Genomic DNA, 21,039 nt, shown 5'->3' on the forward strand with positions numbered 1-21,039 from the left:
GCATTATCAGTTGAGCTTATGGATGTTCCACCCACTCCCCCCCAGTAAACTATTAGTTCTTAATTATATCTCTGCAGTATATTCAAGCATGGAAATTATGTTTTGTTACTTATTACACATAAAAGCATCCTGTGAATACTTTGACCTGGGCTGTGCTTTTACGTAAACTTTTGATCAAGCCAATGGGACCTGCTTGTGTGATCAATGCACATGTACCACTTTTTGCTCAAAGATAGCGCAATGTTAGCCCTTTCCATTTGAAGTGTTTAGATTTTCATATCACTGTCAACCACTCAAGAATTAGCTCAAAAGCTATTTCATTCGCAGTAAAAGAACCCAAAGCGTTGATTACAAAACCTGTTTTGAGACACCAAAAAAGACTGAGAAACGAACCACTTTTAATAAGCTGGTAACATTGAGAAATCATTTGTAAAATCAAAACAGAAGAATCCTCAAAATTTAATATATCCTCCATTTAGCAGATCAAAGTGGTTAGTTTGTTGGAATTTAGTAACTAGGCATGGCACCACACATTAAAAACATTAACACAAAAAAATCTATTTAGTTTCGAGCAAGAAAGCAGAGCTTGATCCACATTAAACCAACAATGCCCTCAATATGGAAATAAATCTAGCAGAAACAGCAAAATGGTCTCAAGTTTTAAATAGCTTTTGAAGACAGAGGCAAGAACTCCAAACATTTGAGCTGATAAGGAACACAACCTAGGACTGCTCTCTAAATTGTAATAAGGATTATATGGCTAAATAACAAGGCAATAAATTAATTATTACACAGAACTTCCCAGCAACAATAAAGAGGTCAGGTGTTTTTTTTTCTTTACCTCCTATTGTTTTATGCTTCATTCTGCACAGACACTTTATCTAGTAACTAGACACTTATCTGTCTTTACGTAGTAAGTGTAGCTTGACAGATTTTGTATGCCCACAGAAGGAAAGTGAAGCCCATGCAAGCATTTCTAGGATCAGGAATCTCATTAATTTTATAGCACTTCATATACCCATTTTCACACTTATTTTGTGTGCAACTTGCCTTACTAGAAGGCTGGTTACGGCCACATGCATGATGGAGTTGCTCTAAATAGATGAGATACCATTATCAGATCAGCTCAACTGAGAAGTATAACATATTGCTTGAGAAGAACATCACCCAACAAGTAATACAGCCATTGAACTGGAATATCCAACGTCAGGTCAACTATTCCTCCCTGACTAACTCAGGGACCTAAAGATATTGGCTGTATTTGTTAAATACTTAGATGCACTCCCCCAGTAGGTACTACTAGTAGTATTTTCAGCTGCAGTTTAAAATAAATATTGGAGTACATGAAAAAAGGAAGATCATTCTAGAGTGGTTCCTGTCAACCTTGAACCCATCCCTGAAATTCTGTATCTGAGTATCAACATGGAAACAGGACAATTAAAAGAAGATGAGCACACTCTGGTGGTGCTTAAAATACTTGCTAAATAACTGGTGGTTCTAAAAGGAGTTATTCACAGAAAAGAATCAAATTAAATAGTGGTGCTATCTGAAAATACAAATAGCCACTTTATAACCGGGTACTTTACAACTACTTTCAACACAAGATGCAATTACATGCTCCAACAGATCTCTTTGGGTAAAGGAAAATTGAAGTTCCAGTATTTCACGAATCTAAATAGCACAAAGGGATGGTCTCTGTACCACTTATGCTGGATTTCAACAAAATGCATTTCTTCAGACTAGGAAATGTTTCTTAATCACATGTGTGAATAGACTTGGTTTATTTAAATTAAGTGTGCATGAAAACCATAATCCTTCCTTAGCTCAACATTCCCCTTTCAATCCAGCTATTACTCCTACTCAGGTAAAGAAAAAAATTATAAGAGGTGGAGAAAATTAGTCATCAAACACTGCACACAGCACTTCGAACATTTTTTTTTTATATATATGTATATGTATACACACACACACACATACATACACACACACACACAAACTTCTGACTGTTTATTCTGGTTTTGCATCTTGCCAGTTTCTACCAGTGCTTTAATTTATGTTCATTCTTTTCACACTGGCCTCACTGTCGCTCCCTGACAATACTTACACTGTCTATTTCCATGCCCAGTTCTCTATTGTTGCTTATAAATGCTTCAAGCTCATTCATGCCAGAGAAATTCTTGATGAATCAAAGAAGGCTGATGATACTTTAGGACTAGGCAGATGCTTGTTTACTTTTAAGATTAGTCTGGAGCTTCTATTTCAAGTAAACTGACCACTGCAGCTCAACAGTTAGCAATTTTTCGACACTGTACAGTTGTCTTGTGACCAACTTGTTAGTGCAGCCTGCCAAAGAAATAATTGCTGCCCAATTCCTTTCTGTAAAGACTAGTCACTCCAAATGACACTTTCCTGTGGGAAGCACGGAAAGCACTTCTGATGATTAAGCAAACCCGTTACGGTCAAGAATCTTGCTATTATTTTAGCCCTACTTGGACAAATACATAAAATAACTTATTTGCTTTATCTGCTACATTAGATGTGTATAAGAGAGAAAAAGAGTTCTCATTCCTGAAGTTACCTATGAAAAAAATGTAAACAGAGGGCTAAAGAAATATCTAACCCATAAAATTAACCATGCTCAAACTACCAAAAAAAACCCCCCACCAGAAACCCCACCCCCCCAAAAAAAACCAAACCCAACCAAAACTAAAGGCTGCCACTGAATACTGCCTTTCACACAATTTTCAATTTATACATATGAAGAACATTTTTCCTAATGATAAACTACTGAATAACTGAGCATTCTTTTGAGTACAAGAAGCACATTCTAATGTCAGCTTGAAGTATACCAGTAAAGGAAGCAAAAATTTAATTAAAGAAAAGCTGTCTAGGTGCACACTATATTCCTTAGAGTAACTCAACAAATGTCACCAAGCAAGACTAACTGCTTTATTACACTGCATTTTAGAGTCAAGTCAGAAACTGCCTAGATAAAATCTTCAGTACTTATTTCCTCCTTTGAATCTTAAAATCCAAGCTCTCCACATTACAAAGCTGAAACCAAGGGTTGCACCATTAAAAAAATCTGTACAAAAAGGCAGATTGTTGAACTATCCAGCCTTGCCTAGTTGTAGACTAAGTTATCAAATGTGAACCTGCCTTTGCAACTGACTGTACACACACATAAACACTGTTTTAAGTGGCCTCAGAGCCTTCTGCACATATTCTGTAATTGTATGGATTCATTCCTGGGATCAGCTGCACTACTGTAGGCTAATGGTGGGATTCAGCTTAAATGCATAAACCTGAATACAGTAAAAGCATCCGTAAGCAAGGTAGGCATCTCAGCTGGTGGTCAGATCTGGGGAGAATACTCATTCACTGACATGCAGGAATCCTAAGCTGCCCTACTTATCGTGCCTGGCTTCCAGCTACTACTCCAGGAGTGCAGGGGGTCTTGTAGGTACTACATTATAATTCACACTCCCTGTCTTGGAGTTTCCAAAGATGTCTCAAGCAGCATTAGATGTCTGCATGCAGTAAAATGAAAAAAGCCCCAGACAAGAGGATTGCAGAAGTCTAGAGCACCAGAGGATGCTTTAAAGAATTGACAGCAGCCCACCTAAACCTCACTGGTTATCTGGGAGTTCACTCCTGGGCTTAACTCACTTGCCTGACTCTAGAGGAAGCTGGTGACACTTAAGAGATTACAGGATCATAGAATCAAAGAATGATTTGAGTTGGAAGGGACCTTAAAGCTCATCCAGTTCCAACCCCCTGCCACAGGCAGGGATACCTTCCACTAGACCAGGTTGCTCAAAGCCTTGTCCAACCTGGCCTTGAACACTGCCAGGGATGGGGCAGCCACAGCTTCTCTGGGCAACCTGTACCAGGGCCTCACCACTTCCGTAGTGAATATCCAAGGTAAGGATTATCCAAGAAATCTGCATGGGGCAGGCCAGTAAGACAAGAGACCTTCAGAACATACATGGCTTTCTCTCCCAGCAGCTGAAAGCCAGGTAGGACATTCCAGGACCCTAAAATGACTTTAGATTCCTATGGGGAGCTGAGGTGAATCTAGCTTACATGAAGACAATTATGTTTAGGTAACTTACTGTCTGAATTCCCATCAAACTAACACTTTCTCTTTACAGAGGTTTTGGGGGCAAGGGAGAAATTGAAGAAATTGGCATTAAATCCGGTTAAAATGTATTAAATCTGCATCATTCAAAATAATTCTGTGTTTGATGAAAATGCTCTTAAATGCTGTTAATTTTATTGTTCCCTGTAAATTATAATTTAGCATCCTACACAACCTTAGATTGTTTTGGTGTGTGGGGAGAGACAATGTGTTTATGTCTATTAAATCTAATTGAACAAGTAGCTGAGCCTGTTGAGCATTAAGGGAAATACAATGACTTCTGAATCGAGTGGACGAGAGAAAAGAAACTTTAGAGCCCTCAAATGAAAGCTTCTTGACTGATGTGACATCATTAAGTTTCCACATATATTGTTCAGATAAGTTTAAAAATGGAAAATTACGGCAAAAGAACCAAGAGATAAGTCACCAAGCAGTAAATAGTGAACCAATGTTTTTCAGAGAGCTTATTAAACCATATTTCCAGACTAATGTGTATACATATCCACTCAGATTTACTATAAAGAAGCCCAGCATCTAAAATTTGGTTTGAAAATGACAGGAAACAAGCTTTTGACACTTATAATTTTATGTCTATGGAAAGTCAGAACAGTGGTAACTGTGAAAGACTTCCTCTTAGGTTCCTATAGATTTTCCATTTTTAGGGCATTCTTTAGGAAGAAACCTAAAAATGTCTCTTATCTGAACTTCACCATATCATACTGAACATCTTTTTCAAGCAAAGAAAAAAAAAAAAAAAAAAAAAAAAAAGACAGATTCTTGAGGACAATTTACTCCTTTACTGAACACAGTGAAGCGCCATTCATTCTTATCCCCCAAGAAAGATGGCAAAGAAAAAACATATTTTTCTAGTTAAGTAACTAAACTAAAATTTACTTTTGAAAACACCAGTGTTATTTCCCAAAGTAGTTCTCAGCACAAGCCCAAAGCTATAATTCGGCTCTTTCAACTGTTAAGCATTAACAAAGGCAATTTTTGAAAAGGGAGTTAATAGGTGGAATGATCATGTAAAAAATTAGCAAGTTTAAAAATACTAATACTGCATCTAAAATACAACTACTGTAACCAGAAGACCCTGACATATCAGACATGAGTATTTACAGATGGTAGAGTCTCATGTATTTTCTACAATTTAACAGAATAAGGCTATATACTGGATTTTTTTTTTTAAGGTAAAAATCTGATTATAAGCACATAATTTTATATGGTGTTGGTACCAAAGTAGTTGGTATATGCACAAGCAAACAGAACTGTGTAGCAAAAAGAAAAGTGTGATAGAAATAAACACTCCAAAATTAAAAAAAAAGCCCACACTCCCAAACAAAACCACTCACAACACCCCAAAATAATAAATAAAACCCTGCTCATCCTCCCCCTACAAAAAACAACAAACCCCCCAAACTAAATCATAAACTATCATATTTTGAAGAGTATGTGCAAACCCATACAAACCAACTCTAGATCTCGCTCTCTTTTGTGTACAATGCTCAACACTGCAATTTGCAGATAATCTGTTAAGATTTGGTTGGTGCACACACAAAGCCGAAGAATCTATTTACTGGATGTAAAAACTTACTACATAAACTGTAATTTTAGGGTAAAAAGCAATGAACAAGGAACATCCATGCAGTGCCAGCTTCTAATCCAAATGAATACTAGAAGAAAGTTGTGATAACAATGTTTCCTATTATAGCTTACTCTGCAGGTATCCACTCAGCCCTAGCTAAAGTAAGGCAAATAACATTGTTACAGATAATTTAGCAATACCATCTTTCTCATGAACAGCGCTTCTCTGTTTAAGAAAAGCTCAACTGTCATTATTACATCTACTCACATGAAAAATTGGGAACCATTGGTATGTTTCCCTCGGTTTGCCATTGACAAAAGGAACGCTCTGTCATGTTTGAGAATAAAGTTTTCATCTGTTTGAAGAAAAAACATGTTTGTCAGATTTTCCCTGACAAGAAACACAAGGCTAAGTTTCTTAGTAACTTATGGATGCTATAAGGAGAAATTCTGCTGCTGCTGAAGAAACATGAACAAGTTGGACAAAAACAAAAATAAAGTTTAAGCAAGCCCCTCAGAAGTTACAGTAGAAGCAGTTATGAGACAGAAAGCATTCTTTCTTAAAGAAAAAGCTTCAGATATAGTGCAAACATTTCTAATGAAACAACTTTTAAAGTCATTAGTAGTGTCTTCAATAAACAGTAGATTCTGATAGACTTGGATTTAAATCCAGCATTTTCTAAATAAGAATATTATCGGCAAACTGACTGACATCCTAAAACAAGACTGAACATACATGATATTGTTATTTATATAGCATGCACCTCAGGTAGAAGGATCAGGAGAAAAAGCCATTTCCCCGGTATGGAGCGTTAAGAGATAGCCGCCTATCCACTCCAAACTGAAAGTCTCAAAATGTCCAAGGGGCAAAAATATAAATACTTACATGAGAAACTACAGAACACATTGTTCCCTCAACCTAAGTATAAGATCAATTAAGACTAAACTAAACATGCATTTTGTATTCCAGTGAATTAAAGAGGACTTCTGGTTGCACAGCATAATATAAAACCAGATCTTCTGAAGCTCATTTTCAAAGCTAAAAATAGTAATTTGAATGTACAGAGCTGTTAGTTTTATGATTACATATCACAGTCCTGCATGTTCAGCACTCGCCCCCTTTAGAAACTAACCCTAGTAACTTCTTAGCAAATGCATCTGTTTAAGACTTTCTTTTGACTAAAGGTTGTAATACTCCAACACCAAATTATGTCTCTGTAAGACAAACTTAATGGCATGCACTTCACTACGCACAGCTACTTGTAAAACGTACAGAATCAGAGGCTGTTACCCAAATACATTTTTTAAGGCTTAAATACCACAGTAACTACCTGTTGGTTTGTGTTGTTTGGGTTTTTTTTTCCCCAGTAAAAAGAATTGTATGTCTTTAAATGAATATGTTATAAACTCACCATTTTCCTTCCAACAACAGATTTTAAAAAGAGGTAAATGTACATTTATTTACAAAGTCTTTGCACGTAAAGTAATTATGTAGCATATAAACAAAGTGAAACAGTTTTAGAAACAAATACTAAGCATACAAACCTTGAATAGGGAAGGGGAGGAAAAGGACATTAACAAAACAAGAAATAATTGTTTAGAGATGGAAATTATGCCAGTATTCTTTCTCAGAACAAGCTATTAACCCTTAGAAAGGTCAGACATAGAACTCTTGATTTCTCCAAGCAACACAGATATCCATCTACAAACGGACGTATCAGTTGTCTATATATTTACTAGGGAGGGTACAAGGGAACAGAGTTTGAATTTGTGTTACTGAGCTTTTGTCTCTTACCTTTTCATTTTGCAAAAGACCACATTCTCTATAAACAAAAGAATATGTTGACAGTTTTAGGCAGGAAGATAGGAGTTTATTCATGAATAAAGTTGCCTAACCTCCATGCTGAAAGTCATGTTTAACCAATAATGTTAGCCTTAATTAATTGTCAGTTAAAGTTAAGTATTACCAAAAAAATTATCTGAAAGTCATGCATATAAAAAGGATTCTCATGCAACATTAGTTTCATGCAAAAGGTGATCTATAAGTAGACCTGTCTGCATTAAGTAGCTTTGGAATCAAGACTTGTTTATCTCAGAACTGAATGAAGAATCTGCAAAGATATATTTCCTCTTACCTTTGAAATAGCCACCATAAATAGATTCACCTCCTTTTCCATTACCTGTGCATTAAAAAGCATGAATTAAACCTTTTGTTTCATTTACGAAAAAAAGCCACATGTAACATACCACCAGTTTATGGCAAACCAGTATACTCTGGCCAGTTACTAGAATCTGAGCTCCTTAATTCAATCACAACCATGCATTATCTTGTTGACACTCAAAATACTGAGAATGAAGATAGCCTTAGTGCCTCTGAACAATGGGCTCCAAACACCAGTTCTCCAGCCCTCACTGGCATTTGCTAAAGCAACTGCAGCCAGCAAAACAACAAGGAGAAAAAAAAAAAACCCATAAATAATGATAGAGGCAACAGTAGGTTTGAGCAACAATCTTGTCTGGCTCAAAGCAGGTGAGAGGCTACTAGACTGGAAGGGCTAAGAACATAGCTAGCAGTTTTAAAGGCTCTTCTACTTGACTCTCAGAGCAAACTATTCCCTCACCACTCCCATTTAATCAGGCAAAAGCTTCCAGGACACAGTGAAGGTGACAGACATTTTGTAAGGACAGGTACTTCAGGGAAGGACAATAGGCTAAAACATTGTTTTGTATGCATACTGCAGGGAAGGAAACAAAGAAACTCCTAGATAATATACTTTTAGAGGTTTTTCCATTAAACACTTCTAGCTTGTCTACTATTTTATTATTATTTTTAAACTTACTCAAACAATTATGTCCCTGTATCAATAGGGCATGAGTAGTGTCACCTCTACTGCAGGCACAAAAGTGAAAAGCAGTTAAAACTACAGTTTGGACTTGAATTGTTTTAGTAATATAGGTGTTACCAGCCCCTAAACTAAAGGGTTTTTTTACTTCTTTAACTTAATACATATTTCTAAACAAATATCACTTCAGATGAAACATTTTATAATTTCAAAAATTAACAAAGAAATGCTATACTTCACAGCAAATGAAATATTTTTATGGCAATGTAATAATTCCACAGCATTTTCTAAAGTTACATCATAATCACCTAAGTCGTAACTAAGTTCCATTTACACTATTTCAGTTTTAAAAGTGTATTTTACCTTCACTGAAGTCCCCACCCTGGATCATGAAGTTTTTAACCACACGATGGAAGGTAGTGCCTTTGTAACACAGCTTCTTTCCGGTTGTTTTGCCAATTCCTTTTTCACCTGCAAGAAGGTTAAAAAAAAAGAATCCACAGATTGCCACTGAATAAATTCTAAGGGTTTTACCTCCCTAGTATTAATGGATATAAGAGCCATTAGAACCGCAGAACTATATAAGACACCACAGTCCTACCTGCTGCCTTTTCAACATCCATTAATTGCAGACAGGACTTCTTCTTTACAAGGGGACTCAACTGAAAATTAAGTGGTTCCTTCCAAAAAAAATTCCATCCCCTCCCAAGGAAGAGTTATTTATTAGCAATCCACTCGTGATGACTTATAGAAAACAAGAGTTCATTATAATGATGGGTTAATTATTTTCTGTGGTTATAGCTATGCTGCTATATTAGCTGAAGTTTATACCTATCTCCTTTTCAAACCATTATATATCTAGATTTGCCACCTGAATCCCAGGACAGAAATTTGAGCTCAGAACAGGCTTCAAATCAGCTTCAATACAGTCCACTCATGGAAAAATGGGACTGAGCTACTCCAAGCATGCATCATATCTTCACCAACCCATGCACGGTTTCAGGCCACGATTAATGCCAATTTACCTAGCACCGACCCTCACCATCTCAGTATGAAAACTGTACAAACCAGACTCTCATTTCTGGAAAGAGTAAAAGAACAGGGGAACAAACATGTTTATACAAGACCAGGTCCAGGATGAACTGGATGCGAATCGTAATGGTCAGGGTGGGGGGGAACTCAAAAACAAAGAAAGAAAAAATTCCTCAAACCCTGTACTGGTAACCAGGACCGCAGCTGTAGCTCAAGCCTACTGGTGATTTTTGAGAAAGCTTCATTAACAGTTCTTCCAAAATTCAGGAGAAAAACTTCACTGGACATGTGGATAAGGGTACTACAACTGGCAGGGCAGAGGTCCTGCTAGTAGGCTCATGAGGAATTTATACTGGTCCAGTCAAGGAACAAACAAGAGACACTGAGTTTAGCTTCCAGAAAGTAGGGAGCTGGCAAAACACTGCGATTAAGGGCATTAGGTATATCATACTCTGTACAACAGCTGAAATACCATCTAAAGCACAGTGCAGGAGATAGTCTCTAACGAGAGAGGACAAATAATCTAATGTTCTGTTTCATCCCACCACTGGTTATGAAACAGACATTTGATGCTCGATCAGAAGACATTTAACCAGTATGTTCTGTACCACGTAATTCACTCAGAAATGTTCCTATACTTGTTACCCAGAGCCAACACTCCCCTTTTGCACTCTCTTGTTCCTCCACCCAAAATTAACTCATGGCCAAATCACCCCAAATTTGCCATTCTCAACAGCCCATTGCTGCCAGGATGAGGGCAAAGAGAGTGACACAAAACCCACTCATAGCATTGCTATCGATTGTACTTGTAGAAGCCTTCTCTTGGAGAATACAGCTTATTTTCCATTACCCTGATTCTCTGTACCCATGGTTCCCAATAGTGTTCTCCATTTGAGATTACGAGAAGGGAAGCTCCTGACAAAGCGCCAAAGAACAGATGGGCTTGTGCTTATTCAATAGGTGGACTGCCTGAAGGACCTGAAAATGCCAGTTTGCAAGCCCAGATGTTTTAATTTAAATGCAAGGAGCTTCTTGCTGGCAAGGCAGACAGCATTCTTTCACAGGAGCCAGGTCTATTTCTGACAACAATGTCAGGCTGCAGGAAGGCTGCCAGAATCACCCTGTCCTCCTCCATCTGTCTCTGACAGAAACATCCTGGCTTGCTTCACAGAGATTACGGAGGGAGAAGCAGGCAGGAAGATGGGCACATCATCTTAAATATTGGTCATTCTCCCGTGGTATATTGCTTTGCCTTGAGGCAAATGAAACCACCCTTTGTTTCACACATTGCGTGCCCACCACACAATAGATGGATGCAGACCAAATCAAGCTGCCACGAGGTCCAGATCTCAAGACAAGACCTCCTAACTTTGTGCTTACTTTCCAATATTCTTCCAAGTAAATAAAAGTTCCAGTGGAAGGCATCAATGAGACCTGTACAGCCAGCTGCAGAACAGAATTGAAACAGGGATCCAATACAAAGAAATCAGACTTTTTTGCTTTAAAAAGTTGTTCTTCTGCTTGTTTGTTTTGTTCCTCATCATCTCCAACACCCTTCCCTTCCTTTAGCTCCAGCTAACCTTTTTCTAGCAAAGCTGCTGTCAGTATTTAAACAATCCTTTGGAGCTACAGAACACGAGGCTCAGACATTACGCTATACAGTCTGCTACTGCATTTCATTCATTATCTTTTGTACTCCATTCTGAGTAAGATAAACTTTAAATGAGTTCCCATTTTTATATCAGTTGTACCATTCTTGCCCATTTTCAGTCTATCTCTAGATATCTCTAATAAGCCTAAGTGAAAAAAAAAATAATCTGTGAGTAGAATAAAAAGCAGGGGCATCACCATGAAGACCTCAACAAAATGAGGTATGTGCTGTACCTTCCTCAGTTCACAGTATTATAAAACTATTCTGAATCTTGATTATCCAGAACACATGACATTCTGGGATTTGAGCTCTGACAAGATGAGCTTTAAGAAGTTAATACATAAGGTTATCAATAAATTTATTTCATATAACCAGATAGCTAAAAACTGCTGTTCACTAGAGCCAGATGTTAAAATGCTGCTTGGAAAGTCTTGCTGTAGCCTTTTAATGATTTGGAAAAGAGCTATTTCATGTAAAAGGGAGAGGCTTCACTGGTGTAGTTAGTTCCAAGATATATTGCAAATCACTGAGCATCCAGTTACGAATGACCAGGAGATAACCAACAGACAGAAAATGCATTCTTCCCATAAGTAACACGCACCAATTCCTGTAATAACCTAATCAAGATCAATCTGTAGCTTTCAGCTGAAAAATCCCTGAGGAACAGTGCAGACCAAAAACCCTTGCTAACATTACTCTTTCAATCTATAGAAGCCATTTTTAAAAAGCTAAGTCCTGCTTAACTTAAAAAAAAACCAAACAAAACAAAACAAAAAAAACCCAAACAACCTTAAAAAAATGGGCTGGAAGGTACTACATTATACCCAGACATTCTTTGTCAGTGTTGCCCCTTTGATTTCACAGATCTCTCCTGTCTCCCACCAAATAATGCCAGGATTTCCATGGGACCATCACATTACCTTTTAGTCCTTCATTTAGCTAAAAATGAAGAAGCTTTCTCAGATTTAAAAGATGGTCCTGTCCTCTGATCACTTCTATGAGCCTGGAATATACTCAAAGTTTTACTATAGGTAAGCAACGCTTTATATAAGAAAAAGTTTTAATATATTCAGTCTTATGTAGTATCCCAAGTCAAACGTCACCATCATTCTGTGCAATGACATTAATATTTAATATGTCTCCTGATAAATCCTGAAGAAATGCATGTCTTTGTCACATTTGTGTAACTTGAGTGATCACTCATTAGCCCCAGCCTTGTCAATCACTTCTACCTAAAGGAGTCCCACATTAGGGACCAAAAGTTTTTGTTCCATAAACTCAGTTTACATTCTGTAATCATGTATTATCTCCACTACCCTAACTCAGTCACAGTTACAGAGCACCACACTATTTCCTATTGCGCATTATTCAAACCCTTCTCGGCTCTAACAAGTCTCAGCTTTGTTTTTACCAGGAAAACAAAGATCAGCACTATTATTATGCTGTGGATAATACTTGTATAACAAATAATAATTTTAAGAAACAGAAGAAAAGAATCTTAAATATAAGCATTCTACTTACCCGAGCACAAGCAAAGGAAGTTTTTACAAGTCTTCGGACAAATGTCTGAGAAGAGTTGAAACATAATTCGACCAACTAGAAGATTTAAAAAAAAAAAACAAAAAAAACCAAAAAAACAAAACAAAAACAAAACCAATTAAGAGTTTCATAACTCGTTATAAAATCTTCAATAAATGTTTTCAAAATAAAATTTTCTGATAAAAAGTTGTTTTTTCAAGCAGAAAACATCTCAAATATGCATATATTAAAACAAGTGGCTGTGAAGAACAATATCATAATCAAAAAAATTAAGATTAAGTAGTATCATTACATCTCATTTATTAAAAAACCTAATTATTCCATTTTGATTTGAAAGCCAAACTTACTTATAGTTTATCCTGTCAATTCCTGTTTTGAAAACATTTGCCCTAAATTCAGGTCCTCAGACAGCTGGAGTAATTCCCTGGCCCCCATGTACTATGTTTATACAAATAACTTAATAATTACATTGTCACAGCTTCCTCTGTGATAGTTACTAAAAAGCCCAACTGACCTAGCCCCATACTGTGTGTTAAGGACTAGAGATACATCAGCACTCTTGGCCTAAAATCCTCTAGTTTAAAAGCAAACAAACAAAAAAGATGAACCAAAAGACGACAGGCAGGCAAAACCCCACCAGCGATTTCACCATTAACATTCCACTTGCCAGATACTACGAACAAAATACTACTTTCTGCCTATGCAAAGTGAGCAGAGTAATTCTCACTCTCAGTCCAGCTACCCCCCATGCTACTGGTGGTAGTTATGCTATGTACTTCCAAAACTAGTAAACACTGCTGAAGAGTGCTTTAATATGAAGAAACACTGGTTTAGAACCAATTCACATTTTCTTTTATTTTCCAAGATACTGGGATATATGTTGCTAAAGAAAAATATCAAAAAACACCCCAAAATATGAAAGCTTAAAAGAAAATAATAATTAGCAAATAGGAAGTTGCTAAATAAGCCATAAAAGCTGCACTGTCAACCAGCATTACAAGGGGAACAGTAATAATCTGTCAATGAGCACTACACTCTAGTGGTGTGCACTGGTAAGACTTCAAAGATAATTTTAAAAAGTAACTACTGCAGTAAATGCTTATTTTCCTTCTCCTTCAAGAGTTCAAATGTATTTTATTTGATATTTTCTTATCAAGAAAAATTCTGAGACGCTCCTAAGAAATTCAATTCAATTTTAAGCCTTTGTCCAAACATATGTAATTCAACAATGTGAACTGTTGGTTAAAAAAGGAGAGAAATAAAGTAACACCACCTGTATTTTATAGTCTTGGATAAAAACTCAAGATGCCTCCAGCTGATGAAACGTCTGCATTTCATAGGATTATAGAACAGTTTGGGTTGGAAGGGACCTTAAAGCTCATCCAGTTCCAACCCCCTACCATGGGCAGGGACACCTTCCACTAGACCAGGTTGCTCCAAGCCCCGTCCAACCTGGCCTTGAACACTGCCAGGGATGGGGCAGCCGCAGCTTCTCTGGGCAACCTGTGCCAGGGCCTCACCACCCTCACAGGGAAGAGCTTCTTCATAATATCTGATCTAATTTTACCCTCTTTCAGCTTAAGGCCATTCCCCCTTGTCCTATCACTACATGTCCTTGTAAAGTCCATTAACTACAGTAAGAATGTTCTCTGAGCTTCCTTATTACAGCAGGAAAATCTAAAGAAAGTGGTGAGGGGGAGTCTCCAAAGAATGAAGAAATAGCAAATATTCAAAGTCCCCTCATTTAACAGTGGTAGCTGTAACTACCACTATGAAAAGGCAGCTATTCTCAAGTGAAGAAATCATGATAAGCTAAGCAGATCGAAGACTCATGCAGAAAACACAATAGACAGTTTAGTGAGAGAGTTATCAATTTTCACTATGAGCAGTCACTCAGGAGAGCAGAAGGCCCATTCCCCCTCTTGCAAAAGCACTGAACAGTGACTAAGTGCTTTAAAAAGCCACGTACAGATTTTCTCTTGCATTCACTGTGTGAATAACATGCACTTTTCAAAGAAAAGGCTGTCACTGTCCCCATTCTACCAAGAGTAGAGAAATACAGACCAGCTGCTCATTTACCAATGTGACAGCTGCCAAATAACTAGTAGGTGTTACTGCCTGTGAGCTCCAGAAGGGACTTTTGCCCTCGGGCATTAATTGCAGAAGCCTCTGGCTTGAAGGTTCCTGTCCTACATACAAACCCCACCACATCTAGCACCTGAAGCAGCAAACACCACCATGTCTGTTTTCTGGTTGAAGAATGTCACCTGAAGTTCTTGAAGATGCTAAGGCAGAAGGTGGGAAAAGACATTCATAACTAAGGTGTCATGATTTCAACAGCATCTTTTGCTCGTGTTTTGCCAATAATCGTGTCCGGTAGCTTCTCCTGCCTTTCAGCTCCAACAAACTGCTTGTAATGCACATATCCAACATCAAAAGACTATAGAACCAGTTCAAAAGACAAGGACCTCTCTCCTCCATATAACCTGAAGTACTGCTTACCCAGTTTATCCAGCTATATAAAATAGTGCCATATGCTTACAAGACACAAACCACATACTGTGTATCTGCTGGGCTGCTACCTGCATGTTACCTAAACTGCATCAATACCATTACCACTGAAAGGTTTTATTTTCCACTGACAAGCAGTCAACTAAATGTGCCAGAGAAAGATCAAACACATTTTCACACCTTGATCTGACCAATACATATGAAACAGCAGCTATTAAAAAAAATAAAAAAAAATAAAAAAAAATCTGTATAAGTTCTGCTTAGAACTTAAAAAAACTTTGTCTTTCCTCATGCCTCAAAAAAAACCCCACCAAATCTAATTTTAAACTTGGAGCTGAGGTAGGTGCTGACATAACACAGATAAAAAAGCATCTGGGATGCTATTAATTTCCTCAGATTTAGACATCTCTTATCTCAAATGATCCACCTTCAATATACAGAGAAAATTAACAAAGGTTAAGTTATCCCATCAGGGAACAAACTTTCTGTGACTAACCACAAGACTTGAATAATAAATTAAAACAAGGAAACAAACAAATTGCTAAGAAGAGTTATTCAAGTAGGTGAAGTCTGCTCACAACCTACCCTGACCCCTCAGCTGGTTTTAGACAAGAGATGAGCCTGCAGAGACACCTCACTATATTTTAAAATTAAAAATGTTAGGATTATATTTTTAACAACGAAAAACAATGAAAAACAACAACATCTCACCTAATGTGAGATGTAAATCTTCCAGTACCACAAGGAAGTTACATAAACTCTTAAAATCTTAATTTTAACACATCAGCAGGCAGGACATTTATATAATTTTAATTTAGTGTGTTCTCAATAGAAGACTGATTCTTACCAGCTCACAGCTATGAAGACGTGTTTGCCTGTAGCACAGTGTAGATTTTACAGCATGTTACTGTACTTCTTGTGACAGCCAACATCACAGGAATTTATCCAGTCATAATGTAACATTTGCCTCCTACTCACAAAACAACACTTTGATAAAGCATTCTTATTTGTTAGAAGGCTTTTGACTTATTCTTTAATGATATTTTTGATAGAAGTTAAAGTGATGAAAGACTGTTTACCTTACTGGTTATCACATACAGTAAGTGATGCATACATATATATACAAAGTCTAAGATGTTTTGAAGTTCGATTTAATAAAGTGCTGTACGTAGTTAACGATATTATAGAAACCAGAAGGCATAACGATCAGATATAATCCAATTCCAGGACTATTTTCAAATCAAAATATGAGCGCTTTTTTGTTTTCTTTTTGAATCCATAATCAATTTTTCAGCTGAGGAAGAACTAGTATTCGATTCAAATTAAGTGGTAAAAATTAAGGGTAGGAATATCCATGCTATATTGTGCTGAGGGATTCTGCTGGCGAAGTTTATTAAAATCAGTGAATTAAAACATTTATCCCGTGATTTCCTCCAGTTTAGCTGCTTAACTTTTCAGAAACAACCTCAGGAGCCATGTAATGCAAACTGGTTTGCTAGATTGTTATGTTTAGACCACAAAGGTGCCAATTTCAGACAGACACAAAATAAATCTAGCTATTCAAAATTAGATGTATTGGGTTTGTCTTTTCCCAGTTTCTCAGAGCAGGCTAAGTAAGCAGCCACTGCACCATTTCTCCCAGTATATGAACAGGAATATCCTTCTGAAGGGGAAAGCGAGGATTACAACCATTAAAACAGCAATGCACATACATTACAGGCTGAGCCCAGGATGCCTGCCAGAGGCCCACAGGCTTAGACAGATCTGCCTAAAAGTTTAAATAACAGCCCGTTAAAAAGACTGTATTTTAATTTTATTGATATATTTATCCCTAAATTTGTGAGCACTAAGTCATAAATTAAAAAAAAAAGAAAAAAAAATGCTTTAAAGTAGAAATGCAGTGACAGTTTTCAGAAAAATACAAACTTACTGTGGAAAAAGAACAAACTGTATTTTAAACATCAGTTAAAACAATGGATGTCGCAGTTGTGCTGAGCAAGCATCTATGCCTTGATACATTAACACCTGGTTAATGCTTCCTTACCCTAGTTTACACTCTTTGCAAGGAAAGCCTCCATAAACTTCTTTCTCCAGCTCTCTACTAGGCCCAGTCTTCCACAAATACTACCTGAAGCTCCTCCATTCCAGTCCTCTGTGGTCTCCACTAAAGCAAACATATTTCAGTACCACACACAACAAAAATTTACCATCTTACTATATTTCACAGACTTATGCAACTGAGAGACTACACTTTTTCTCCTCCTAGTGAAGAGGCTCATCAGTTCAATCTTCCACTTACTAATCCAATTTGTTCTAAACTTCAAAGTAAGTATTCAAGGTATTTCATTCTGCACTGACAACAATTTCACATGATGACTGAATTACAATTTTTGTTAAACCAGTTCCCCCTGAATCTCCCTTACTTTAGCTCCCTAACAGGCCCTGACAGGGGTTCCTCATACAGCATGCCCCCTTGGTCCTGCTGTACTACACTCAACTGGATTGCCAACTGGTTCCCGGACAAACTCAAAGTGCTGATCTGTTTTCTGCTAATCTGCAACTTTTTGCCTTCAAAGGGCTAAAAGTCAATGAGAAGTCAGTTGAGAACAGCTTCTGTCTGCAAACAGGAAGGGTAACAAAATCCCCATAAAGTATCCCTGGTTCTACTAATGCAAGCACAGTACTACAATGACTTTTGCAGTGGAGCTTATTTCACATAAATTCATAGCATCTGAAATCATAAAATATACCATACTTTTGCCTGAATTGACTAGAAGGAGAGAAGTAATAGAACAACAGACTGACTGATAAAGAAGGAACATACCCAAGGAAGGAAACTGAAATGGAATGGAAAAGTGAGAAAGGGGTTAAAAAAATAACAAAGGACAGAAGAAAAAAAAAAAAGTGATAAAATGAGAAGGAAAATTCTTCCACGAATAAAATGAAAAAAGCAAAAATGAGTAAATATAACATATTTCATGATGGATAAATCTAGCTGGAGGGGGGTCAGGAGGGGAAACGTGTGAAAAAAGTAATCTTGGATGGCCACAAGAACTGCTACAGCAGCAGACTATGTAATGTGACATCCTAGTCAGGCATCTGTTCTAATTATCACGGTATCTGAAAGACTGAAGCTCTGCACAGATTTTTGCACCAGAGAGTAGAGAGAGAATTATTTAAATTGGCATCTGCTGCCATCCCAAAATTCTTGGAATACTGTAAGGTAGTTTACTCCTGTGTGCATGCTGTATGCATCCAAATCCATTGGTATGGGGGACCTGAAAGGGAGAGGTGCTATCGGTGTTAGTATCAAGATAAACGCTTATTTCTGATTTATTCTCCCTTTGCTCTTCAAAAATTATGAACCATAATGTGCATTCATAAAAAATGTTTAACAGCAACTTATTAAAGGCAGCCTAAGTTTACACTTAAAAACACAGACATAAAGCCCTCAAAGTTTGCCCCACTGTGTGAGGGAATATTTTTGGACACCAAACAACCTACGCTGTCAAATATGACATGGTTTTGTATTCTCCAGGTGAAGAGATGTCTCCAATATGTTAAGAGGCAAATCTGCTTATTCTCTGCATTTTGTGGGGAGCTTTTCAGTGTAGATAGGGTGGGGGCAATGTATTATTTCTTGGCTAGCAGGACTGTTCTTTTGCCCAGTTCTTTCTCCCTATATCTAAAAAAAATGAACCAGCAGATCAGCTTATTGCATTAGAATCAAATAAACAAGTGTTAATTTAAAAATCTGCTGGCAGTTTAAAAGTTAAAATTAATACCTCACTAGTATCAGCAGGAGAGTACATCTCAGAGTTAGTGCTTCATGTCATCTGGAAGCACTGCTTTATCATTCACACTTGATTCAGCTTTTGAAGGTCATCTTACAGCTGGAAGAGCAACATTCAAGCTCTTTACGTATAACCTTAAATCTCAAGACATAGTTGCATAGCAAATTCATAAACAGACACCAGAATAAAGTAGTATAACCAGACTGCACCTAAGTCCCATGCCAATATTTTACAAATTGGCACATTTTCCCGCAAAAATACAAGCCACTCATCAGGTGCAATGAAACCAGCAGGGCTCTAAATTTGATATACGCTTTTGAGATCCCTGTTACTTTAAAGGGACAATAAATACTGACAGCCACAAACAGAGCCAAACCCCTCTGTCTACTCCAGGTAACCAAAGCTCTGCGCCACCAAGAACACTAACACTGCAATTCCTCTCTGACACCGCTATCAGTTATCAAACCCAAATAGATGTGAGGGAAAACAAGGTAATGCACTTTCACTCATGATGCACAGCACAAGGCTGAGGGGACAAGGCAGACGACAAGGGATATCATGAACGAGCAGGAACACATGCATAAAGAATGAGCCGAAAAGAACAGCGCGGGGAGAGATTCTTCAGATGGAGAGTCAAAACTAAATATCCCTAACAAAGATTATAGGTAAATGAGATGAATAATGAATTGTCTTTGCTATAAAGCAATGCCATTAAACTATCATTCCTAAACTGGAAACCTACCCAATCTAAAACATTTTTAGTAGTCTCATTCCACAGTAAATCCGAATTTAAAGACACAGAAAATGTTAAAAGTCCATTCACATTAACTTTTTTCTCTTCAATAAAAGCGTTCAGAAAAGGCACAGTTAAATAACTCAAATAGGAATGACAACAGCAACAGATTTATGGATATGCCCTATCGGGTCACAGAAGTTTGAACTGAATCTTTCTTTTGAAATTAAAAAGCAAGCCAAATGGGTTACAGTTACATCAGAAAGCAACTGAAATTCGAAGATGAAAAGATACAAACTCTTATTTCACAGGCTTTCAGAGAAACATTGAAGCAAAAAATGAAAGTGAAAGCATAATGAAGCCATCACATTCTTCATTTTTCTGAGAGGTAATGAGCAGCAATATAAAGCATGGAGCGTATGTGAGACAACTCATATGCATTGACAAACCCATGTTCAAAACGATGGGTAAGTAAATCTCCACAAGCATTTTCAGAGTGGGGAAAACAGAAGGAGTGAAGCACCTATTCCAGAATTAAAACTCGCAGTTTGTCCCTAACAGGCGATTACACTTCCCATAGGGAAAATATGAGTTAAGAAATGGATTTGTTTAAATTCTTCTTCTTTTTTAAAGTGGCCACCTGGTGAGACATTCTGCACTTCTGCGATTCCGTGGTCAATTCTTTACTTACACCCCCAAGACTCATTTTGAGCAGGAGGAGGAAAGATTTGGGCCAGCTGACCTCCTGAGGTCCCTTGCCAATTTTAATTACCGTATGATTAAAATTACTTCTCAGAGTACCTCTCCAGTTTCATCAGAACTTGTCCCCGTTTTCCATAGTTTATAGAATTGTAAAGGTATAAAAACCAACCAGGCAGTACTTCTAATAAAGGATGCTCTTTACCTTCAGAACGGTGTTAGCCCCACAAAACCTCTCATATACACAAATAAAATTCAGTCGTAAGAGAGAATAAAAAGCATCCAGCGCCCGGGTAAGCATCAAAAGTTACTAAAAACTAACTCAGAAATAACATATCAACGGACAACTCACTGCTAACGGCTTGAGTGCATCACGGAGGCAAAAACGGGGTAAAACCCACCCCGAACATGACACTTGAGACAAGACCCGCGCCAGAGACACTGGCCTTACCTGGCTCCCGGTTGATCTCTATCTCGAAGAAGCACTGGGGCCGGTCCTGCACCCCCATGGC

General features: G+C 37.5%; 1 protein-coding gene across 1 annotated transcript in view; it reads right to left on the bottom strand.

The window, feature by feature from the left end:
* The window catches only part of NKTR (natural killer cell triggering receptor), a 39,438-nt gene extending 18,402 nt beyond the window's left edge, over positions 1-21,036 (bottom strand). Inside the window, 5 exon segments of the mRNA XM_010016420.1 lie at positions 5,994-6,081; positions 7,861-7,905; positions 8,932-9,039; positions 12,773-12,847; positions 20,979-21,036. Coding sequence (XP_010014722.1) covers positions 5,994-6,081; positions 7,861-7,905; positions 8,932-9,039; positions 12,773-12,847; positions 20,979-21,036 — 374 coding nt within the window.
* Between the last annotated feature and the right edge of the window lie 3 nt (positions 21,037-21,039).

Source organism: Nestor notabilis, unplaced genomic scaffold (assembly GCF_000696875.1).
Source record: "Nestor notabilis isolate BGI_N333 unplaced genomic scaffold, ASM69687v1 scaffold14026, whole genome shotgun sequence".
Classification (NCBI taxonomy): Eukaryota; Metazoa; Chordata; class Aves; order Psittaciformes; family Psittacidae; genus Nestor; species Nestor notabilis.